This window comes from Mustela nigripes, chromosome 5 (genome assembly GCF_022355385.1).
Source record: "Mustela nigripes isolate SB6536 chromosome 5, MUSNIG.SB6536, whole genome shotgun sequence".
NCBI lineage: Eukaryota > Metazoa > Chordata > Mammalia > Carnivora > Mustelidae > Mustela > Mustela nigripes.
This window is the reverse complement of record NC_081561.1, coordinates 39,305,807-39,329,215: the sequence shown is the minus strand read 5'-3', so window position 1 is coordinate 39,329,215 and position 23,409 is coordinate 39,305,807. Positions and strand designations below refer to the sequence as shown.

General features: G+C 35.1%; 1 protein-coding gene across 3 annotated transcripts in view; it reads left to right on the top strand.

Annotated features, from left to right (window-relative positions):
- The window catches only part of ADGRB3 (adhesion G protein-coupled receptor B3), a 726,796-nt gene that overhangs the window by 398,817 nt on the left and 304,570 nt on the right, over positions 1 to 23,409 (top strand). For all 3 annotated transcript variants that reach the window (XM_059400179.1, XM_059400180.1, XM_059400178.1), the window contains 3 exons: positions 7,169 to 7,318; positions 8,146 to 8,221; positions 23,249 to 23,351. In XM_059400179.1, the coding sequence (XP_059256162.1) occupies positions 7,169 to 7,318; positions 8,146 to 8,221; positions 23,249 to 23,351 (329 nt within the window). The remainder of the gene's footprint in view (positions 1 to 7,168; positions 7,319 to 8,145; positions 8,222 to 23,248; positions 23,352 to 23,409) is intronic.

Below are 23,409 nucleotides of genomic sequence, written 5' to 3'. Positions count from 1 at the left end.
AAGAGAATCTCAGGCAGAGTCCACACTGAGGGCAGAGCCCAACATGGGGCTGGATCTCCTCCATGCCTTGAGATCATGACCTGAGCCAAAACCAAGAGTCTAATGCTCAACTAACTGAGCCACCCAGGAGCCCCATTAAGACATTTCTATATCATTTTTCTTTTTACTATTCAGGTATTCATGCAAAAATGACTTCCCATATCACATTTTATTTTGCCTTTATATTAGTAGTAAAATCATGAACTATTTGGGTAGAGAAGATGAACATTTATAAAAAGTATCTGTCTCTAAAAGACCGCAAAACATACTCTGAAAACTGAAAGAAAAATGGTGTAATCAGCTTAAATTTCCCCCACAATACTCAGCATAGCCTTGAAAGAAAAAGTAGGAAGAACATACAATAGGTAACAGAATTAAGTACAGAAATGCATGTATTTTTTGAATGTGTCTCTCTTTAAAGAAAAATTGTACTATTTTAAAATAACTTCTCCATCACATGTCTAGAACAGAGGTAGGCATACTTTTTTCTGCAAAGGGCCAAACAGTAGATATTTTAGGGTTTGTGGACCATCCAGTCTTCAGTGCAGCTACTGAACTCTGCCATCATCGCATGAAAGTGGCCCTAGACTCTAAGTGAATGAATGGATGTGGCTGTGTTCCCATAGACTTCATTTGTAGACACTGAAATTTGAAATTCATATAATTTTCACATGCCCAGAAATATTATTCTTCTTTTGATTTTTTCCAATCATCTAAAAATGTGAAAAACCATTTTTAGCTTGCAGACCGTACAAAAATAGCAGATAGGAAAGATTTGGCCTGTGGGATGTAGTTTGCCAGTTCCTGGTTGAGACAGTTCAGCCTCAGCGAGAGTCGTGTGTAGGCTGTGGACGTATCCTGTGCATAGGTATGACTACATGTTAGGGAAGTAGGAGTGACCTGAGAAGAGCCAAGGGAGTCCTCCATGGAAAGCACTAAATTCTGGCAGAAATACCATGAGCAGCTATAAGAATGTGCCTTTCTGTGCTGAGACTGCCAGCCTTGGATTAAAAAAAGCCACCAATGGATAAAAACAGAATTTGAAGTTAATGATTCACAAGTAATTTACATGGATGCTGGAAAGGATTATGTAAAATGGTTAATTATTTTAAGTTTCAATATACGTAATATCTTATTAAAAACTAACAAGTTGAAAAAAATATCCTCGATAGACCACATAGTTACTTTTTTGCCTAGTTGGTCCACTTTTAAAAATCAGGATCCTAGGGGCGCCTGGGTGGCTGGGTCTGTTAAGCAGCCGACTCTCAGTTTCCGCTCAGGTCATGATCTCAGGGTCATGGGATCCAGCCCCGTGTGTCAGGCTCTTTGCTTCATGGGGAGTCTGCTTCAGGATTCTCTCTCCTTCTGCCCCTGCCCCAATATGTGTGCTTTCTCTTTCTAAGAAATAAGTAAGTCTTTAAGTAAAAATTTAAAAAAAAATTAAAATCAGAGGATCCACATTTTTTCTGAAAAAGAAACACATGTAATTCCTAATGGGAATAATTTTTCTCTTCTAAATCTCTGTGTCCTGGTCCTGGGACTTGGGGGTAATTCCCTCTGCAGTGATGACGGTGGGATGCGACTGCTAGGGTGCTCTTAGAGCACTGTGGTCCTTGTGGATGCCCCGACCTAGTGGCTCTGCTTCCTAGGAAGTGATAGTTGGACACTATTTTCTAGCAAGCCTTTTCTTTCTCTTTGGCCCTCCGTGTTCAAATCTTAGCCTTTTGGGAAAGGAGACATAGTAAATGGAAAAAATAGGGAGATGAGAGAAGAACAGCCAAAATCTGTCCAGCTGACTGTCTGAATATTTCCTGTAAACCCCACTCACTGTTGCAGAATCCTAAAACATGGCTTTTTGTGGAGATGTTAGAACATAGAGATTATGCTAGATAAATTAAAATATTTGTCTATATCCCTTTTTGATAATCACCATTCTTCAGTGGTATCCAGTTTTGATCTCCTGTTGGACAAGTGAGAATAGTTTATTTCCCATCACTGAATCATTACACCTGTCTTTTATATTTAGTGCAAAGTAAATTTTCTGTTAATTTGTTGGGGTAAAATCAAACTGCGCCACACAGTTCAAAATCATATACTTCTAAGTTGGCAAACTGAGATCTGAGTCACAATGTTACCAATTTAAGAGTCTACTTCCTCATAAAATGAATGTAGGGATAATAACAATGAGGATACTGATAATAATTATGTCTCCTAGGGTTGTTTTAAATATTGAATAAAATAATATTTGAATATTATTTAAATATTAAATATTTTAAATATTAAATATTAAATAAGATATTGTTAAATAAGAGCAATATCTTGTTCTATATATTAAACAAGATAACACGTGTAAAGGAACTGCCTAAGTGCTGTGCTAAGAAGAGTGTCTAACTCAGAGGATACATTTGATAAATACTTGTTGAATAAATTAAGGAATAGCTAACAAATGTTGAGGTCATGTCAAGTGTTCAATAAACGTCCCTGTCCTTCCCTTCCCTTCCAGATGTCTCAGTGTTTTATAAGGCACCCAGCATTGCTATACAAATATAAAAACCTGGCTTTTTAAGCTGATAAATGCCAAGGGATCACTACAATGCAGGATTTTCTCAGCCCCTCTGAGCTTGCTATTGGTACACAAACAAAACTAATAGTTGCTTTCTAACACACTGACACAATGCAGCGTTCCTTTCCTGCCTCATTTTTCTTACAGAATTTCAAAACTGTGGAAGTGACCATCTAGTAATATTGAGTGATGTTTTCCACAAGCAAATCCATTTTGATAACTAACCAGTTTTCTAATATTGAGTCAAGACCCAATTTGTACGTTGTTCTCTCTGAATCAACATGAAAAATGATGCAAACTTTAAATATTTTGGAAACATCAATATCCCTCTTAAGGCATCTCTTAAACTTCTATTTCTGTATCCACCTCTACTTTTGTTTGTGATTCTAAGGTGCCCTTGCTTGGGAATTTCCTCTACTCATTTATATAGACTGTGAGTTGCTGCGCTAAGCGCTTAGGTCATTGCATAAAAGTAGTGCTTTTGAAGTTCTCTTTGCAAACTGTGGCCTTGGTTGCAGTGGTAATACTGAATTGTCATTGAGGATACAGTGATTTTCCCTTTCAGTAGAGAATTTTAGCCTGGCTGACTTTGGGTTCTCAAATAACCAGAGAAGCCAACCTCTTCCGTTTGGCAGATTCCATTGGAAAAAGGAAAGGGAGAGAGAGAGCTGAAGAGAAAGACACACAGAAAGACGGGGTGGAGGGGGAGGAAGGAGGAGAGAGAGAAAAAAAGAAAAAGAAGTTGGAGGAGGAGGAGAAGAGGGAATGGGAAGAAAAGAGGGAGGAAGGAAGGAAAGAGAGAGTAAAAAGGAACCCTCAGCTCCCTGGGTGGCACATTGAAGTACTAAAGGATCAGCTCTATTTTAAGTGCAAGTCTTGCCTTTGGTTATGTGTATGTATTCAATATAAAGTTTTAAATGCATAACCTCAATTACCCAAAACAGCGGAGGTAAACTGGGACTGCCCCTCCCAAAAAAACCCCACAGGCCATTATGGTTACCCTAAAATACCAAGATTTAAATCCCAGGCCCAGATCCAGAGTCACTTGAGCCATTCTGGTAGCTGTGATTTTCCTCTGTTGGCCTTCATCTGCCCATTGTGCTGATTTCTCTAGCATTCATGCACGCCCCTTGGCTCTCTCGTCTTTTCCTTCTACGTGCATTCCATTCTGGTCCATGAAGCAACTGATGCATCAAATGAACTAACTCCAACTTTTGTATGTGGACCATTCACACATTACCCGACATGACATTACATGACAGAGCTGCCATTCTCCAGGACCTCAATTAGGTTAAGTGCTAAAACCTCAATGATTTTCTCCAGGAACAAGGGTAGAAGCTCCACATTGGCTGCTTTGATGAATGGAAAGCAAAACAAAAATAAACAAAACCCAGCCCATATGCCTTTAGATCTAACTCCAGGAATTCCTTATCCTTTCTGATGAGAAGGAATTTTATGCCGCATATCCAAATTCAAAATGAAAGTTTTAAAATTGCAAAATGAAAGTGCAGCTGGTTTTGCTCCAAGGTTTATCAGTGATGAGTCACCTATTTTTATTGCATAAGAAATCAAATCTAGTGTTGTTGTAATGAAAACACGATACAGTGAATTTAGGATAATTCTTGGAGCATTCAAGATGTGCCTATTTGTTCAGGCACATTGTGTTCTCCAAGGTTTCTTCTGAGCACTTTAATCTTCTGTAAGAAAGGCATTTTCTCAGTTTTTGAGGAAAGATGCTCTATTGTCTAACCACCCACAATGACTGGTTTTAATGCAGCAATTACTGCAGAAGCAGAGGATGGAGATTGTGCACTTATGCTTTGCATTTGTGTTCCTTTGTCAGCACTGGACACATATTTGTATAAACTTGGCATACTTTAAAGCATTCATTTTTAATCTTACCTCTTTGGTATTCACTTAACACCCAAGCTTCCCAGTTCCCTACAGACTGCGTCTACGTTTTACTTAAGAGTTTTGGATTGTTAAACCTGGTGAACGAGGGGAGGGATTGAGGTTGGAACTAGCCCAAGTGTCTGGTAGAGGGACTGAAAAGAGAAAATAAAGGTCATCTTTAAACTGTTTTTGCTAAATGGAAATGGGTTTTCTTGTTAATCATCTCAGGGTCACGAAGAGCCACAGTGTCATCTAAGCTATCTTCTTAGATAGCTTTAAGGTTAAGATGTACAATTTTAAATACTTCATATTTTAAAACCATGTATACTTAATTTGAAGGCTAGCATTGGAGTCTCATCAGTCTATGAAGCCATATCCCTTTTGATAATGCATTTATTGAGAATATCATCTTACTTTAAGAACTACATTTCTCGGGGCACCTGGGTGGCTCAGTGGATTAAAGCCTGGGCTCAGGTCATGATCCCAGGGTCCTGAGATCCAGCCCCGCATCGGGCTCTCTGCTCAGCAGGGAGCCTGTTTCCTCCTTTATCTCTCTGCCTGCTTCTCTGCCTACTTGTCATCTCTGTCTGTCAATTAAACAAGTAAAATCTTAAAAAAAAAAAGAACTACATTTCTACTAAAATCAAGGAATAGGTGTTTGTTTTTATGTCCTCCTTATGCTCAAGTCTGCAATTCAAAGGACTTTTTGCACAAAATAGTTATCCCAATTGACTTTTATATTTCTTTCATCTAGACTATGTTCAAAATTATAATCTAATCTATATAGTCATAACTTAATAACTAATGTGCCTTTAATTGAAGAATGAATTCATTCCATCATGGGAGATACAAGCATGTATAATTATATCATTATTGTTTATTTAAGGGTATAATATTACACTAGAATTTATCCAGGATAAAGTGATAGAGTTGGTACAGAATGTGCTTCCTCCACTTGTTATTTCTTCTTTTTGTTCATTTGATTTTTTGCTTTCTATCCAAGGTATATAGAAACAGATGAATTATTAGACTTCAGGGTCCAACAATTTATCTCTTGTTTATTTTCCTTTACAACAGAAACCAGTTGTGTGGCAGTCAGAAAAATCATTTCTTTTCATCAGTTGTTGGAGCAAAGGGTGAAATAAATTTCATCCAAAAAAGCCAAAGTTAGAATCAAGGGATTTGGAAGCAGATGAACTTAGTTTTGCAGCTTGAATAAAGCTTATATGACCCTTAAGATAACCTGTCCATCTTTCTGCAGTGGAGGATTGGGACCCTTCAAGGACACATGTGAACTGAGTTATTTATGTACAACAAAGACTATATTGTTTGGAAAATTAAAGAAACTAAAATAATTATAGCTGTTATCCAAAAACAGCATTTAACATCCATAATGAATGTATGTGTTACTCAGCACCCTCTTTCCTTCAACATTTAGAAACAAAATCCTTTCTAAAGCTTATTATGTCAAATTACAGGCCATATGAAATTCCATCTTATGCTGATAATGGATGTCTATAATAGTCTGAAAGAGCTTTAGTAAAGTACAATAATACATAACCATTTCAATTTGGAACTAAGCCAGTGATGCAATATATTTATACAACTAATATTGTTAAATTCTTAATTTTCATTCTCTGGATTTAAATTACAAGTTTCTTCAGAGTGAAATTCATTTATGAGGAGCTGAATGGTTTCTTACTTTAGCTTACTTTTATAGTAGTTTTTATAGTTTTATTCATTATCTTTCTGTTTAAATCCTCCGTGGGACACCTGAAGATTTAATGTAGAACAAGTATGGACCTATGTAAAAGTTATACAAATTACACTTCTTAATTGGAAATGTATATAATCAATAAGCACTTAAGTATTTATCATTGTAGTTTTATGACATATCTGTGTGTGTGTAATTGTTACATGTAACAAAAAATACATTTAGGCATTACCAAACATCATTCATGATTTTTTTCAATATATATTTAAAATACTTATTGCAAGTAAAGATAAGATTCTCCAAAGTATACATTTATTACGTTCAATTGTGGTGGATGTTTTCAAAGTTTTGTGTTATTGCTCTATTTGATAACTCTTTTGGCATATTATATGGGCTCTGTGGTTATGGCATTACTGGTGCTCTTATTATTAGGATTATGGCAGTTTTCTTTCCAAGACCAATCAATACAGCTTTGCTTTCCATGCCTTCATGGTAACCCCTTTAACCCATGAAAAATTTGCTCCAAAGATAACATTCCGATGTAAATGCAGAATATGTGTTCAGAAGACAAAGTTCAGATTTAAATGCAAATTTCTGCCTCCAGACCAAGTGTGTTAATCAAAATATTTAGCAAAAAATACAGTATGGACTTCTGACAATTGGAATGGGAGTCAGCCATGAACAACCCGTGGCAGCACATGCTGGTCCTCTCAGAATATACTCCATTGACCGTCAGTTCCTGATTCTTCATGGAAAGCAACAGAAACCTAGATTGTAGGTAAAAAAAATTGGCAACCCTCATGAATGTTGTCCAATAATAGGAAATAAGTCTGTTTTGTGGTTCTGATAAATATAATTTTGGCTCAGATTTTTATTTTAAATATACTTCAAGGTTTAATTTGGTCAATTTTGATTACACTGAAAGATCTTAGTTAACATTATTACTTCTTTCCTACTAGTGGCTAGCATTCAGAAGCTTCCGGCAGCCTCTGTTCTAACAGACATCAACTTCCCAATGAAAGGACGAAAGGGAATGGTTGACTGGGCAAGAAACTCCGAAGATAGAGTCGTCATTCCAAAAAGCATTTTTACTCCTGTGTCATCAAAAGGTAAGTATGTGAAGTAATTTGAGCTTTGAACAAAATATTTCTAATAAGTTGGTTTAAGAGTACACTAGATATAAATCTGCTGGCATCAAGCGACTTGGTAACAGTCTATGATCATGATTGTAAACTAATTTTATAAATATAGAAAACGGATACTTGATTTTTAAATCTGAATTTATTGGAGGAATGGATCTATTAAAATGGGGAAAAAAATACAAGTGCAAATTCTAGACCTGAGCTTCGCATGGTTAAGTTTCAGGATTGACAGTTTTATCTCAGTGTAAAATATGTGGCCTAATATTTTAATTTTAGGTATGGAAATGTGTTGCATTTTCCACAGCGTTTTTTACTTCTTCCTCACTTTTGCTTTGGTTTGTAGATATTATTGTGGTATATAAAAACATATTTGAGAAAAAATTCAGTTTTGAGAACATCTTCAGCAGCCTCTCAAATGAATGGCTACTTTTGACAGCTACATCATAGTCTTCCTTTTTACCTTGGCGACTTTGACCTTCCTGCTTAGAGCTCCAAAAGAAAATAATCTCTCTTTCCCCATATCGTTGGGAATTGAAACTCCTTAGCTGCAACGACAGTAGCCTCCTGTCTCAGCCTGGGGAAGGAAGGTTACCTCACATGACCCATATTAGTGAGCTACCGTTAATATGTACAGTGTGTGGGCTAATCTGCCCCATGCATGGTTAGGAAGGCATTTCTTCTACTCAGCTTTGCATCAGCAAGTACTGGAATCCCCTCATAACGAGCAGATTAAAGTTTTAGAGACAGTATTTTTCTTGTAGTTTCACTAATATTTTTAATTTCCTTTTTTCTAGAATCAGATGAATCATCAGTATTTGTTCTTGGAGCAGTCCTGTACAAAAACTTAGATCTAATTTTGCCCACTTTGAGGTAAGCTACGAAGTAATAAGCTGTTATAATCTTTGTAAATTACTCCAAAAATGTGACTCTAGCTCATTCTATGAAAATAGTCAAACAAGCTTTGTTAATACAAAGGGCTTTTTCTTAAATTAGAGAATACTCATTTAATGAACAGCTTATTAGCATATTATGCACTTCAAAACAACTAGAAAAGACAATTTTGGTCTCTGATTATACCCCTGCAATTCTTTTGTAATTAATCATGACTTGCCTTAAGACTAAGGGAAAAAAAAAATTCAGGAAAAGAAAAAATTCAAGTCTCTGTAGTAGAATGGGTTGTTGTAAAATTAATCTATCTTCTCTCTTTATTTGCACTTAATGGTACTGTTCATCAACTTTACATGAAATTAAAGGAATGCCACGATGACTGGGAATGCATGCTTTGTTCTTCACTTGCACAGGATCTCAATTTGCCTCTAAATAAATATTCAATTATAGCTACATTAAGAAAAATGCTGTTGTTGAATTAGAGGACTATTTCTGGAAGAAATCCATTGATTTCTTCCCTCCCAGACATAAAAAGAAACAAGTACACATAGTAATTCTATAAACGTTAATGTATTTGCTCTATTGTCTTAACTACTTTCCCGGATCTCACCGAAAACATCATTCACACCTACTTGGATAGCAATGCTATATCACTCATGAAGACCTGTTTCCTCCACCCCAACTCCTGGATGACGGAGACCCAGTTTTTTTGCTTTTTGTTTTAGTTAAACATAGGCACATTTGCAGTGAGCTCTTACTCACACCCTTATGAATAAAGCTTCAAGTTTTTAGGGAGGAAAGTCTGTGAATGATGTGTACAGTTATACCAGGAGCATAACAAATAGTCTCAAGAATAAACACAATTAGAGTTCAGTCCAGCAGAAAAAATGCCTTGCAATGAAGCAACCAAGTTTTCTGCAGCGGCAGTGACTAGTCATGATTCTTTGGAGAAAATCTCTCCATGTGCAGCAAATTATTAATACAGTCGGTAAATCTCTAGCAGCAACGCAGGCTCTCCTTCAAGCAAAGAGACATCTCTGGAAAGTTGAGTTTTCTTTAATTCCCTTCTTCTCTGGATGGAATCTGGGCTTTCTGAATTTGAATTGGTCTGTGTTTGCTTTTGTTCTACCAATAACAGATTTTCAAAACTAATGAGTTTACTCTGAACTTTTCCACTGGTTTTGTTAAAACACATTGGTATGCACAATTACAGATAAAATAGATTTATACTTACACATCCTCTAACGTTGTGTATGCTGTTCCTTTGAAAAGAAATGTGTTGAAGTCCAATATACACAGATACTCCAAGTTAGACCCATATTTTCATAGGGGGTTCATTTGTAAGAAGCTAATCTTTCAAGAACTCTAGATTAGACACTAACTTAAAATCAGAGGACTTGGATTTTAATTCTAAGCTCACATAACAAAGAATTTATAAACTTATCCAGTCACTCAGAAATTGTCTGCCTTCAGGTCAGCCTTGAAATATAAGCACTAAATAAATAAATAAACACCTCAGTGTGCAGTATTCACCCTATTTGCTGCTGAGGGATATAGTGAATGCAAACAAAATATTCAACATAAAATACTTCAGATTATGAATTAGTTTTTCTCCCACATGCCTAACAAAGTTGCATTATGATTAATCTTGTTTTGCATAATATCATAGGATTCACTCGCACCTAGCCAGGTTATCCCATGTTCCATAAATTTAAGTCAAGGGTGTTGAAAATTTATTTAGGGCAGACTAATAGGTATATTGGGAATGATTTAATGGATAAAGCAGGGAATAGTCCAGAGCAGTGGCTCCCCTAGTACCACCTGTGACACAAATAGATTCAAATTTGGGGGCAAGTCATTGACTTTTTTGTGTGTGTATTGTACAGTTAAACTCAAAGGTTCTTTCCAACTTCAAAAATTCCTTGTCTTTATTGTAGTAAAGTAGAATTGTGCAGTTCTGATGTATTATTTTGCTTAAAGCCCTTAACAATCTTCATATAAAGTTTATGAATATGGGTATCCACTCATACATTCTATGCATAAAGTAATTAGGTAAATGACTACAGGGAAACAATATTCACATTTAGACCAGAAATAATAACAATGGAACACTCAGAATAAAATGTTTAAGTACTATTCCAAAGGAGAAAAATAAGCATTTACTTCTCACTTCCTTTTATTTTATATAGTAAAATAATGTAACTAAGCATTCTCAGGCTTGTTTTTTAACTTCTTCTTCTTATCAAAAAACTACTCCATAAAGTTGAATTAGTAACTGTACCAATGATAGATCTGTTAAATAAGAATAAGTCTCTTAAAGGACAAAGGTGATGTCTTTGTTTTAGTCACTGAACAAATATTTACTAAACAGCAACCTGGCTAACTTTACTGTCTGAATTCTTTTAAATCTTCCCTTCTGTTGAAACTCCAGAACAGTGCTTAGTAAGTAATAAGGGTTCAAGAAATGTACTGGAATAATTAATTGTCTTATCTGATAGAATAGTCTACTCAAGCCATTTTTATAAGATAATAAGGTACATAGAAATTTAGTGTACATGCCATATAAGTACAGAGGAATAAAATACATATATCTTATTGTTTTACTTATTAATTAGACTATGTGAATGGAACCAGTAGAAAAAGGTATATCTTTCAATTCAACATGCAAAAATACACAGATTTGCTCTTTATGTTTAGTTATTTACCAGATTTTCATGACACATTTTTCTGAGTGATCATTTTACTCATTGTCTGTTGAAACAATTAGAGCCAAGTTTCCCATACACTGAATAATGTTAGGCTTGCTAGTAAGTTTCCAGAAATTTTATATTTTGATATAATGATTTTCAAAACAATACTTCGCATAATTTCTCTCATGGGGACTAGGAAGGAGAACTTAATGTAATGTTTGGATAGATATAATTTAGAAATTTCCCTTCATACATAGGCAGAAATAACTTCGCATGTTGACTCTTTCCTGTAGAGATTTCTTTTCTTCTCTTGCCCTAATATGCATGCAAGTATTGTTTGAGCTCCAATTTTTATTTTGCTGTTTTATTGTCTTCCCTTTTACAATTAGGTATATTCAGATTGTCACTTCAACTGAAGTGCTCTACATAAGTCCAAACTAAATATGTGCTGTTCTCAGCCTTCCACTTTTATCCCTCTTAGAATAGTTTTCAATAGTCAAAAAGCATAGAACCAGGATATTAGTGCTGCAAGGTCCTTTAAAGGTTAGAATTAGAATTCTAATTTTTCACATGAGAGACTGACCACCTTCTTAGTTCAGTGACCTACCCAAGATTATGTATCCAGTAGATGACGGAGTTCTAATCCAACTCAAGTTTTCTCTGCCAAACCTAGGAGAGTTCTGCTGTCTTGCTTCCTCTGTCGTGCTAGTATCCATTCCTTCGAGCAGTACAAACAATGCACTTCAGTGTTAGTGTGAATACATATTGCTCTTAAGCCTAAAATCTCCTAAGGTCAAGGAGAAGGTGACCAGGTATGAACAAACTCAAGGATACTTGGGGTTCAAATTGGTGGCCCCAACCCAAGCTACTGACATCAGGGCAGGATGCTATCACTCTTCCCAGCCCCTCATGACCATTTTAGGGATGAAAGCTGGCCAGCAGGGGCCAGAGGATCTTTTGGGAGAGGCAAAGCCTTCAGCACACATCCCCAACAAGTCAAGAAACTAGCAACCTCTCACTGGCTGAGATGCTCCCAAACCACTCGGAAGGATTTTTAACTGTAATAACCTTTTAGAAGGACACTTTGGCAATATCAAGAGGCTTTAAAAATGCATTGTCATTGATGCAGCCACTTCTAGGAATTTATGGTACAGAAATTATCTCTAAGGGGGATAAAAGTGTATCCATAAGAAGCAGTTGTCAGCAGTCCATTTTCTGATTCATTTAATAGATTCCAGTTTTATATGAAATCACAATACTTTTGAGTATAGGAGTACTGTATAGTTTTCCTGTAGGACATGTGGAAGATATAGTCATGTTTTTAAAAAAAAAGGAAAAAAAGAGCATTTTAATGTAGCTATTAACATTCATGACATTGTAAAAGATCTAATGAAAATTATATGCAAATTCCACTATAATATTAAATGCAAGGAAAAATACAGATGAACCAAAAAGGAGCTATGTTCTCACAAGATAGTCGTGGTTTGAAAATTATCTTTTGAAAAGGAAAAAAAAAATTTCAATAATGCAAAAGCCCCATAAATTTGCTGTCAGGTGCACCAACCTAATAAAGATAAATGACATGGAATTTTTTTCATATTTAGCAAATGGTACTCATTTGAGTTCATATGTTATAGGAATTACAGCAAATGGGAAAAGCAATTGAACTAAATTATATTAGAAATAATCAAAAAATGAAAACATAATTACTTTTAAACCTATACATTCTGAAGGCAATCAACCTGAAATTGTTGAGTCCTTTAAAGAGCACCTGTTCTTCAGTTTCAGGACCTAACCCTTGGATCTTGCCTCTTCATTTCGAGTTTCCAGTGACATTTTGTAGTTTTGTGATATCCTGTATCTTTTTATAATGTCCTATTATGAGGACACTAGAAATTACAATTATCTATGGGCATAACAAATTTGCATAACTAATATTATGAAATATTATTATTCATTCAGTATATTACTTCTAAAAATCTGAGTTTAATTTGGCCATACCTTTGGAAAGTGAATTTAAATCTCTTATCACTTAGCTTCTTCGTAGTTCTAGGTGTTACATACTTTAGTAAACCTACCTAAAATTCTAATTCATCTTAAAGTTCTAAATTAGCCCCATTCTATTTTTAGAAGCCATCAGCTGATTTTAGTTTTAAAAATAAATATATTTAACTTAATATTTTGATGAAATCCCAGTTCCTAGTATATATGAAGTCATCTATTTTGTTTTGGTTTTATTTAAATTGAGGAGCTGGTTTTAAACAGTTATGAAAACTCTCAATTTAGAAGCTACATGAACTTTAATTCTAAAAATGGAAAGAGGCTATAATAATTTTAATAATTTTTATTAAACCATTAACACCTCTTTACTGTACCTTATCTGATTATACTTTATTTGCACAATAAGTTCCGCAGTCCTCTCCACTGATGTTTATTTGTAACACTGCAGTGCATTTCCTTTAATGTGGGTAAAAAACACATATCATGAAATTTACCCATCTTAAGATGCACAGAAGAGTAGTGTGCCTTATTGTGCAGCAAATTTCTAGAACTTTTTCATCTTGCAAAATTGAAACTGTATACTCATGAACAACAATACCCTTTTTTTTTTTTGCACCTCCTCCTAGCCTCTGGAGATTTTCTATTTCTAAAATTTGACTACTTTAGGTACCTCATATTAGTGGAATCCTGCATTACTTGTGTGTGTGTGTGTGTGTGTGTGAGAGAGAGAGAGAGAGAGAGACTGGTTTCATTTAGCATAATGTTTTCAATGTTCATCTTTGTTAGAGCATAGGACAGAATTTTCTTCTTTTTTGGCTGCATAGTATTCCACAATCTGTATATACCATATTTTCTTTATGATCTATTAATAGATATTTAGGGTGCTTCCACTTTTTGGCTATCATGAATAGTGCTGTAATAAACAAGGGTGTGCAAATGTCTTTTTGAAATTCTGTTTTCACTTCTTTTGGATATACATCCAGAAGTAGATTTCTGCATCATATGCTAATTCTATTTTTCATTTTTTGAAGAATCTTCATACTGTTTTCCATAGCATTTTACATTCCCACCAATAGTGCCCAAGGCTTCCAATTTCTCCACAACAATGTCAACACTTATTATTTTCTGGGTTTTTTTTTTAAATTGTTTTTGTATGTTTGTTTGGATAGTAGCCATCCTAACAGGTATGAAATATCTTAATGTGGTTTTGAGTTGCATTTCCCTGATGATTAGTGATGTTGAGCATCTTTTCATATATGCGTTGGCCATCTCTATGTCATATTTAGAGAGATGTCTAAGTCTTTTGCCCATTTTTTAAATCCTATTGTTTGTTTGTTTGTTTAAAGATTTTATTTATTTATTTGACAGACAGAGATCACAAGTAGGCAGAGAGGCAGGCAGAGAGAGAGAGAGGAGGAAGCAGGCTCCCTGCTGAGCAGAGAGCCCAATGCCGGGCTCGATTCCAGAACCCTGAGACCATGACCCGAGCGGAAAGCCCAGGCTTTAACCCACTGAGCCCCCCAGGCGCCCTCTATTGTTTGTTTTTGTTGTTAAGTTTTAGGATTTCTTTATATATTCTCAATATTAACCTTCTTACCGATATATGGCTTATAAATATTCTGTCTTATCCCATAGATTGCCTTTTCACTCTGTTGATTGTTTACTGCACATAAGTTTTTAAGTTTGATGAGGTACGCTTTGTTTAGTTGAGCTTTTGTTGCCTATACTTTTGGTATCATAGCAAAGCAATCATTGCCAGATTCAATGTCATAAAGCTTTTTCTATGTTTTCTCCTAAGAGTTTTATAGTTTCAAGTCTTATGTTTGGATCTTTAATCTATTTGAGTTAATTTTCTTATATAGCATGATGTAAGGGTCCAGTTCCATTCTTTGCATGTGGATGTCCAGTTTTCCAGCATCAATTGTTCAACAGATTATCTTTTCCCCATTGTGTGTAGCCTTGGCACCATTGTCAAAGATAATTTGAGCCCATATGAGAGGGTTTATTTCTGGGCTTTCTGTTCTGTTCAGTTGGTTTATCTATCACTTGTCTTTATTCCAGTACCATATTGTTTTGGCTTATTGTAGCTTTGTATTTGAAATAAGGAAACATGAGACCTCTAGCTTTGTCATACTTTGCAAAGATTGTTTTGACTATTCAGAGTGTTTTGATAATCCGTATGAATTTCAGTATTTTTTTCTATTTTTGCAAAAAAAGTGTCATTTTGACTTTTGTTAGGAATTGCATTGATCTTTAGATTGCTTTGGATAGTTCAAACATTTTAACAATATTAAGTCTTCAAATTCTTTTTTTTTTAATTTAACCAAGTTTTATTTAGATGAACACAGATTTAGGATTATTTTACTTTTCTGATGAATTGATCATTTTACCATTATGCAACATCTTTCTGTCTATTGAGCAAAGTTGTTCCCTTGAAGTTTAGCATTAGTATAGATACAATAATTTTGGAGGGTAGTTTAAAAAAAAAAAAGTCTTCAAATTCTTGAACATGAGACATCATTCCATTGATTTGTGTCTTCTTTGATTTTCTGTCAGCAGAAAATCTGTTTGTTTGATTTCAGCTTAAAATTCTTTCACTTCCTTATGTTCATTCTTAAATATTTTATTCTTTTTGATTCTGTTATAAATTGATTTTTACTCTTAATTTACTTTTTGGATTATTTGTTAGTGTATAGAAATGCAACTGATTTTTAAGTGTAAATGTTGTAGCCTGTAACTTTGCTAAATTTGTTTATTAGTTCTGACAAGGTTTTTTGTGGAATATTTAAGGTTTTCTACCTATAAGATCGTTTCACCTTGAATAGAGATAATTTTGCTTCCCCTTTGCCATTTGGTTGCCCTCTATTTCTCTTTCTTGCCTGATTGCTTTGGTTAAGAATGCAATACTGTGTTGAATAAAAGTGTCAATAGATGGCATCCTTTCCTCATTCCTGATCTAATAGTGAACACTTTCAGTTTTTCACTATTGAGTATAAATGTTAGCTGTGGGTTTTTCGTATATGGTTCTTACTATGTTGAGATACATTCCCTCTATGCCTAATTTGTTAAGAGTTTTTATCCCAAAAAGATGAATTTTTTTCAAATGTTGTTTCTGCATCAATTGAAATGATTGTGTTGTTTTGTCCTGTGTTCAGTTAATGTGGTATGTTAATTTGATTTCGTATGTTGAACCATCCTTGCATCTCAGAAATAATTCCCACTTGATCATGTTGTATGATATTTTTAATGTGTTGGTGAATTTGATTTGCTAGTATTTTGTTAAGTTTTTTGTTCGTTTGTTTGTTTTTTGCATCTCTTTTCATCAGAAATATTGCTCTGTAGTTTGTAGTTTTCACCTCTTGTATCTTTTTCTGATTTTGGTAGGACAGTCTCATAAAGTGAGTTTGGAAGTATGTCCTCCTCTTCAATGTTTTGGAAAAGTTTGAGAAGAATTGGTGTTAATTCTTCTTTACATGTTTGATGGAATTGTTCCAGCAAAACCATCTATTCTTGGGCTTTTCTTTGTTGGAAGGTTTTTTTGTTTTTTTATTTAATTTATTTTTTATTTATTTTCAGCATAACAGTATTCATTATTTTTTCACCACACCCAGTGCTCTATGCAATCTGTGCCCTCTATAATACCCACCACCTGGTACCCCAACCTCCCCCCCCCCCCCCGCCACTTCAAAACCCTCAGATTGCTTTTTAGAGTCCATAGTCTCTCATGGTTCACCTCCCATTCCAATTTCCCCCAACTCCCTTCTCCTCTCTAACTCCCCTTGTCCTCCATGCTATTTGTTATGCTCCACAAATAAGTGAAACCATATGATAATTGACTCTCTCTGCTTGACTTATTTCACTCAGCATAATCTCTTCCAGTCCCGTCCATGTTGCTACCAAAGTTGGGTATTCATCCTTTCTGATGGAGGCATAATACTCCATACTGTATATGGACCACATCTTCCTTATCCATTTGTCTGTTGAAAGGCATCTTGGTTCTTTCCCCAGTTTGGCGACCGTGGCCATTGCTGCTATAAACATTGGGGAACAGATGGCCCTTCTTTTCACGACATCTGTATCTTTGGGGTAAATACCCAGGAGTGCAATTGCAGGGTCATAGGGAAGTTCTATTTTTAATTTCTTGAGGAATCTCCACACTGTTCTCCAAAGAGGCAGCACCAACTTGCATTCCCACCAACAGTGTAAGAGGGTTCTCCTTTCTCCACATCCCCTCCAACACATGTTGTTTCCTGTCTTGTTAATTTTGGCCATTCTAACTGGTGTAAAGTGATATCTCATTGTGGTTTTAATTTGAATCTCCCTGATGGCTAGTGATGATGAACATTTTTTCATGTGTCTGATAGCCATTTGTATGTCTTGATTGGAGAAGTGTCTGTTCATATCTGCTGCCCATTTTTTGATATGATTGCCTGTTTTGTGTGTGTTGAGTTTGAGGAGTTCATTATAGATCCTGGATATCAACCTTTTGTCTGTACTGTCACCAAGTGTACTGTCATTTGCAAATATCTTCTCCCATTCCATGGGTTGCCTCTTTGTTTTTTTTTGTTTTTTTTGTTTTTAAGATTTTATTTATTTATTTGTCAGAGAGAGAGCGAGCGAGAGCGAGCACAGGCAGACAGAGTGGAAGGCAGAGTCAGAGGGAGAAGCAGGCTCCCTGCGGAGCAAGGAGCCCGATGTGGGACTCGATCCCAGGACGCTGGGATCATGACCTGAGCCGAAGGCAGCTGCTTAACCAACTGAGCCACCCAGGCGTCCCACCTCTTTGTTTTTTTGACTGTTTCCTTTGCTGTGCAGAAGCTTTTGATTTTGATGAAGTCCCAAAAGTTTATTTTCGCTTTTGTTTCCTTTGTCTTTGGAGACATATCTTGAAAGAAGTTGCTGTGGCTGATATCGAAGAGATTACTGCCTATGTTCTCCTCTAGGATTCTGATGGATTCCTGTCTCAAGTTGAGGTCTTTTATCCATTTTGAGTTTATCTTTGTGTACGGTGTAAGAGAATGGTTGAGTTTCATTATTCTACATACAGCTGCCCAGTTTTCCCGGCACCATTTATTGAAGAGACTGTCTTTTTTCCATTGTATATTTTTTCCTGCTTTGTCGAAGGTTTTGATCACAGATTCGATCTCTACCAGTTATAGGTCTGTTCCATTTTTTAATTTCTTCTTGAATCTTAGTCTTGGTAGCTTTTATGTTAACAGGAATTTCAATTAAGTTATCTAGTTCATTGGAACTAGATAGTAGTTGTTTTATAACAGTCTATTGTAATCATTTTTATTTCTGTGGCATAAGTTGTAAGGTCTCCTCTCTTCATTTCTGGTTTTGTTATTTTCGTTTTCTCTTTTTTATTAGTTCGTCGAGTTAAGAGTTGGCCAATTTTGTTGATTTTTTTTTTCAAACAACTAATTCTTATTTTGGTTGATATTTTCTATTATTTTTGTATTCCCTATTTCATTTGTTTCTGCTTTAATCTTTATTGTTCTCTTCTTTTTACTAACTTTGGTTTTAGTTTTTTTTTTTTCCTAGTTCTGTGAGATATAAAAAATAGGTTGTTGACTTGAGATCTTTCTTCTTTTTAAATGGAACCATTTACCACTATATATTTCTGTCTTAGTTCTTTTGCTGTATCCCATTAGTTTTGATACGTTGTGTTTTCATTTTCATTTGTCTCAAGATATTTCTAGTTTCTCTTGTGATCTGTCCTTTGGTCCATTGATTGTTCAAGAGTATTTTAGTTAATTTCCACGTATTTGTGAATTTTCCAGGTTTTCTTCTTTTTTGTCTTTGATTTCTAGCTTCATTCCACTGTGGTCAGAACAGATAGTTAGAATGATTTCAATCTTCTTAAATTTGTTAAGACTCTTTTTGTGGCATCACCTGTGATTTATCCTGGAGAATACTCTATATGCACTTGAGAAGAATGTATATGCTGCTGTTGTTGGGCAGGGTGTTCTTTGTATATCTGTTAGATCCAGCTGCTCCTTAGTGTTGTTCATGTTCTTTATTTCTTATTGCTGTATTATGTGGTTGATTTATCCATTTTGAAAGTGGGCTATTGAATTGAAATCTACTATATTTGTGTTACTGTCAATTCTTCTCTTTCATTCTGTCAACATTTGCTTCATATATTTCAGTGCTCTGCTGTTAGATGTGTATATGTTTATAACTGTTATATCTCCCTGGTGAATTGGTCCATTTAACAGTATTTAATGGTCTTCTTTGTCTCTTATTATGTTTTTTTTATTTAAAGTCCAGTTGTCTATAACAAATATGGCCAACTTTGTTTTCCTTTGGTTACCATTTGAATGGCCATCATTTTCCATCTTTCACTTTCAGCCTGTGTATGTTCTTATACCTAAAGTGAGTCTCTTGTAAACAGCTACATTCCATTTTATAGTCACTTTTTTACTCTCTTTAAGATATGGTTTATATACATGAAGTGCCTTAAGCCTTTGTAATAATTGACTAACAATTGTGTTATAATAACATTATATATTATAACAATATATTCTATATTATAAAGTATATAATATATAATATAGTATTATAATAGCAATTTTGATAACCCAATAATTTGGGTCTCCTTTGAATGAATAACTCTACACATTCTTAAATGTTTTAGCCAAACCAACTAGCACAAATCTCAAGAACAGAAAAGAACTTTATTATTTTAGTCATGAAATCCATTTGGCTATAAGAGTTGCCTTCCTAGCAGTGAATATAAATGTGTACCCAGCCAGGAAGCATTAGTAGATCACAAAGCCTGACATGGCACATAAGGAGCCAGCTACTCACTTATGCAGATTAGAATAAATTGATGGAATAAATTAAAGATAATTTCACACGCTGTACACTTTTTATTTTTTTATTATTTTTTTAAGATTTTATTTATTTATTTGACAGGAAGAGAGAGATCACAAGTAGGCAGAGAGGTAGGCAGAGAGAGAAGGCGAGGCAGGCTCCCTGCTGAGCAGAGAGCCCGATATGGGGCTCGATCCCAGGACCCTGAGATCATGACCTGAGCTGAAGGCAGAGGCTTAACCCATTGAGCCACCCAGGCGCCCCCACTGTACACTTTTTAAAAAGGGACCCACTGCACAGTGTAAATTTGCTTATTTTTCCTTCATTAAGCATTTTAATGCCATGATAATGGCATTACATTTTAATCCAACTTGATCCAAAGTATGATATTTTTGTTTATTATATGTTTATTTAATATGATATTTAAACAAATGTTAGCACTAAAATGTGTGAAGCATAATGCAAATGAGGATATATAAATGCTAGATACAAATCTTGCCCTCATTGGACTTATAATCGTGTAGAAGGAGACATACATATCATTAATAGATGTTGTGCTAGAGACCGTTACATAGTAGTAGGACAAGGTGGGGGAGAGTACTCACATGAATGTGATGAGAACATCCATCTGCATAATTATATTGGCATGCATCCTTTCCCAGTTGAATTCTAAATAAGTTCACACACACAGCAGAAGTCATAAGGTGGGCTTTGTCTTCTAGGGGTCATCTCCACAAGGCCAGATGAAAAGCTGGCAAAACTGATCCAGAATAACATACCTTACAGAAGGCTGCTCGTCTTAGCCCCTTTGCTTTCTATACCCCAGTTTCCCAGGATCAGAATTCCCACATGCCCAAACACACAAACAGAACTTCATAAATGTCTTGACAGAATAATAAATTCCTGTTTGGAATACTCACATCTGTATTTTCCAGTAAATGAACCACTTAGACAACTTTAAAACAATATAAAATGTTTGTATACCATCAAATTTAACTAACATTCATGAAATTAAACTTAGCAATTGAGCTAAATTAACCTGGGTTTTATTTATAGCAAAGAAATGAGATTATAAATAGAACCAGAATAAAGAGGCAAAAGGAATTAAAGTGACATGTAAGTATTTTTATTTCGAGGTAACCAAACCAGAAATCAAACCTATTTAGGCTAATTTGGGAAAGAAACTTGCATCTATATGCTCAGGACTGTTCCCTGGGGGGAACCTCCATAATTTTTTTTGGTGGCAACAGACAAACATTCTCAACCCAGAGTTATATACACCTTGTCATTCTCTGAGAATCCTGCTAATCTGCTAATATATCTGTTAATATAATTAATTGCCCAGCATCACCTCACAGCTTTGTTAATTCTATCTATTCTCTCCTGATCCCCTGAACACTTTTACTCAGAGAAATAGGGAACAATAAATTTGCAAAGGGAACTTCGCATTTAGAGCTTATCTCATATCATTCTCAATGCAACTGACCTTCAATTAGTATTAAATGAAATAAAGTACAGTTAACCAGCCCTCTCTGTTTGCAGATATCTTCCCCTAAAAAATATAAAGTCCAATTTATAAAGTCTAATTACTTAGTTGTTCTTTACTTTTTACTGTTAGGCCAGATACCATGAAGCCTCGTGAGTGTTTAAGTACCTGTTACTTGACATTACTGAATACACAGAGAGAGAGAACATAAAAAACGTTATCCAACACAAAATATGTTTATAGTTCCTGTATTACTAAATATAGTAAATTCTTCATGGTGGCAGAGTCAGCATTTTTTTTTTTCCTGGTAAAATATCAGGCAAAGACCATCCCATTAGAGAAAATATTTTCACAAAGAATGTGAAGTTCAACATTGTTCTACAATATTCAAATTATATAATTTTGATGGGATGGCCATTTCTGGAAACAGTGTGACATTTATGCAGAAAATTAAACATGAAACCACATGATCAAGCAGTTCTACTCCTAGGTATTTACCAAATACCTAACATACCATACCAAAACATATGAAAACACATGTCTATGTAGAAAGTGTGTATACCAATTATTCATAATAGCCAAATATGAATAGTACTAGTCATAAAAGTTAAAAATCAGAAGTAACCCACAGGTTACTTACTTAATTGATGAGTGGGTCATAAACTGTGTTATAGCCATATCATGGAATAGTACTCACCTATAAAGAGAAACAAAATGGATGCATCTTAGAAACAGTATGCTAAGTGAATTAAGTCAAACACAAAGGTCTTTGTACTGTTTGATTCTATTTAAATGAAATTCTAGGAAAGGCATGATTATAGTGGCAACATGTTCGTTGTTGCCTGGAACCTTGGGAACAGGAGGGGAACAGATGCAATGAGCTCAAGAAAAGTGTTTCAGGGTAAGGGATCAGTTGTTTGTCTTGATTTGGGGTGCTTGTATGGTAGTATACAATTACTAAAAGCATTAAACTGCCCACTTAAAATTGGTGAATTTTATTATCTATAAATAACACTTTAAGTAACAAAAAAAGTGGGAAAAATTAAATTACTTCATCTCTGATACCTGTTACAAATTCCCCAGTACATTCATTACTCGTTCTGTGGAAGGACATGCTCTTTTGTTTGTTTCAAGTCAAAAAGAAGGGATGGAAGAAATATATATAGCTAAAAGCATAATCAAACTTTAAATCTCTAAATAAGAGGTGATGTGTGGCATTTTATACATGTTAAGTAAAAACCAATATGTACAAGAAAGAGTTGGTTCCGTTTTATGTTTATGTTTATGGATAATTTTTGTATCTTGTAAATATATTTAAAACTTCTTTGTGAGTGAACTGTAATTGGTAAGATATTTCAAAAGGCAAATGAATTCCTTACATGAAGCATATTGAGATAAAGAAGTGGCCTGTAAGTCTCTATTGCTGAAATGAATGATGGTCAATGATTAGCAACAGCAGTTATTTATATTTCAACTCTGCTTGTTTTCATGCTGAACCACATCCCAATCATTCATCTTAATGAATTTTGAGATAGTCTAAAAAACGCCAAGATAGCACTTTACAAGAAGAATACTGGATCTCCTGGAGAATAAAACCGTTAAGCCCACCTTGAGATACATGGATTATATTCATTTAAAGATTGCCTGAACGTTTGAATTCCCAATCCATCTCTCTTGGAGGTGAATCAGAGCTAAGGAATCGAAAGCTCGTCAGTGCCGCTGCTCTTTCATCCTCCCTGCCTGTAAAAGGGTACAGTCAGCACTAGCTTCCCCTCCCCCCAAACTTCTCCAGTTCTAGATAGGATTTGTTTATAAGAAGAAATGAACCATAGCTTTCCATGAGAAGTTCGTTAGTATCATGCTTTAAATCTGTTGGCCCAGTTTCTCTGTTTTCCTTAAGATAAATTAGGATATCTTTATTTATTTAACATGCATCCCAACATGTACCGAGCAGTAGGAGTTCATACTTGTCATCCATCCTTTCTCCTTTTAATCAAAATTATTCTGTTTCAGAAATTACACTGTCGTCAATTCCAAAATCATCGTGGTCACCATAAGGCCTGAACCCAAAACAACGGATTCATTCCTGGAGATAGAACTGGCTCATTTGGCTAATGTAAGTATAACCTGTGTGGCATTGAGTTGCTTATAGTATTTACCTTTTAAAAAAAGGT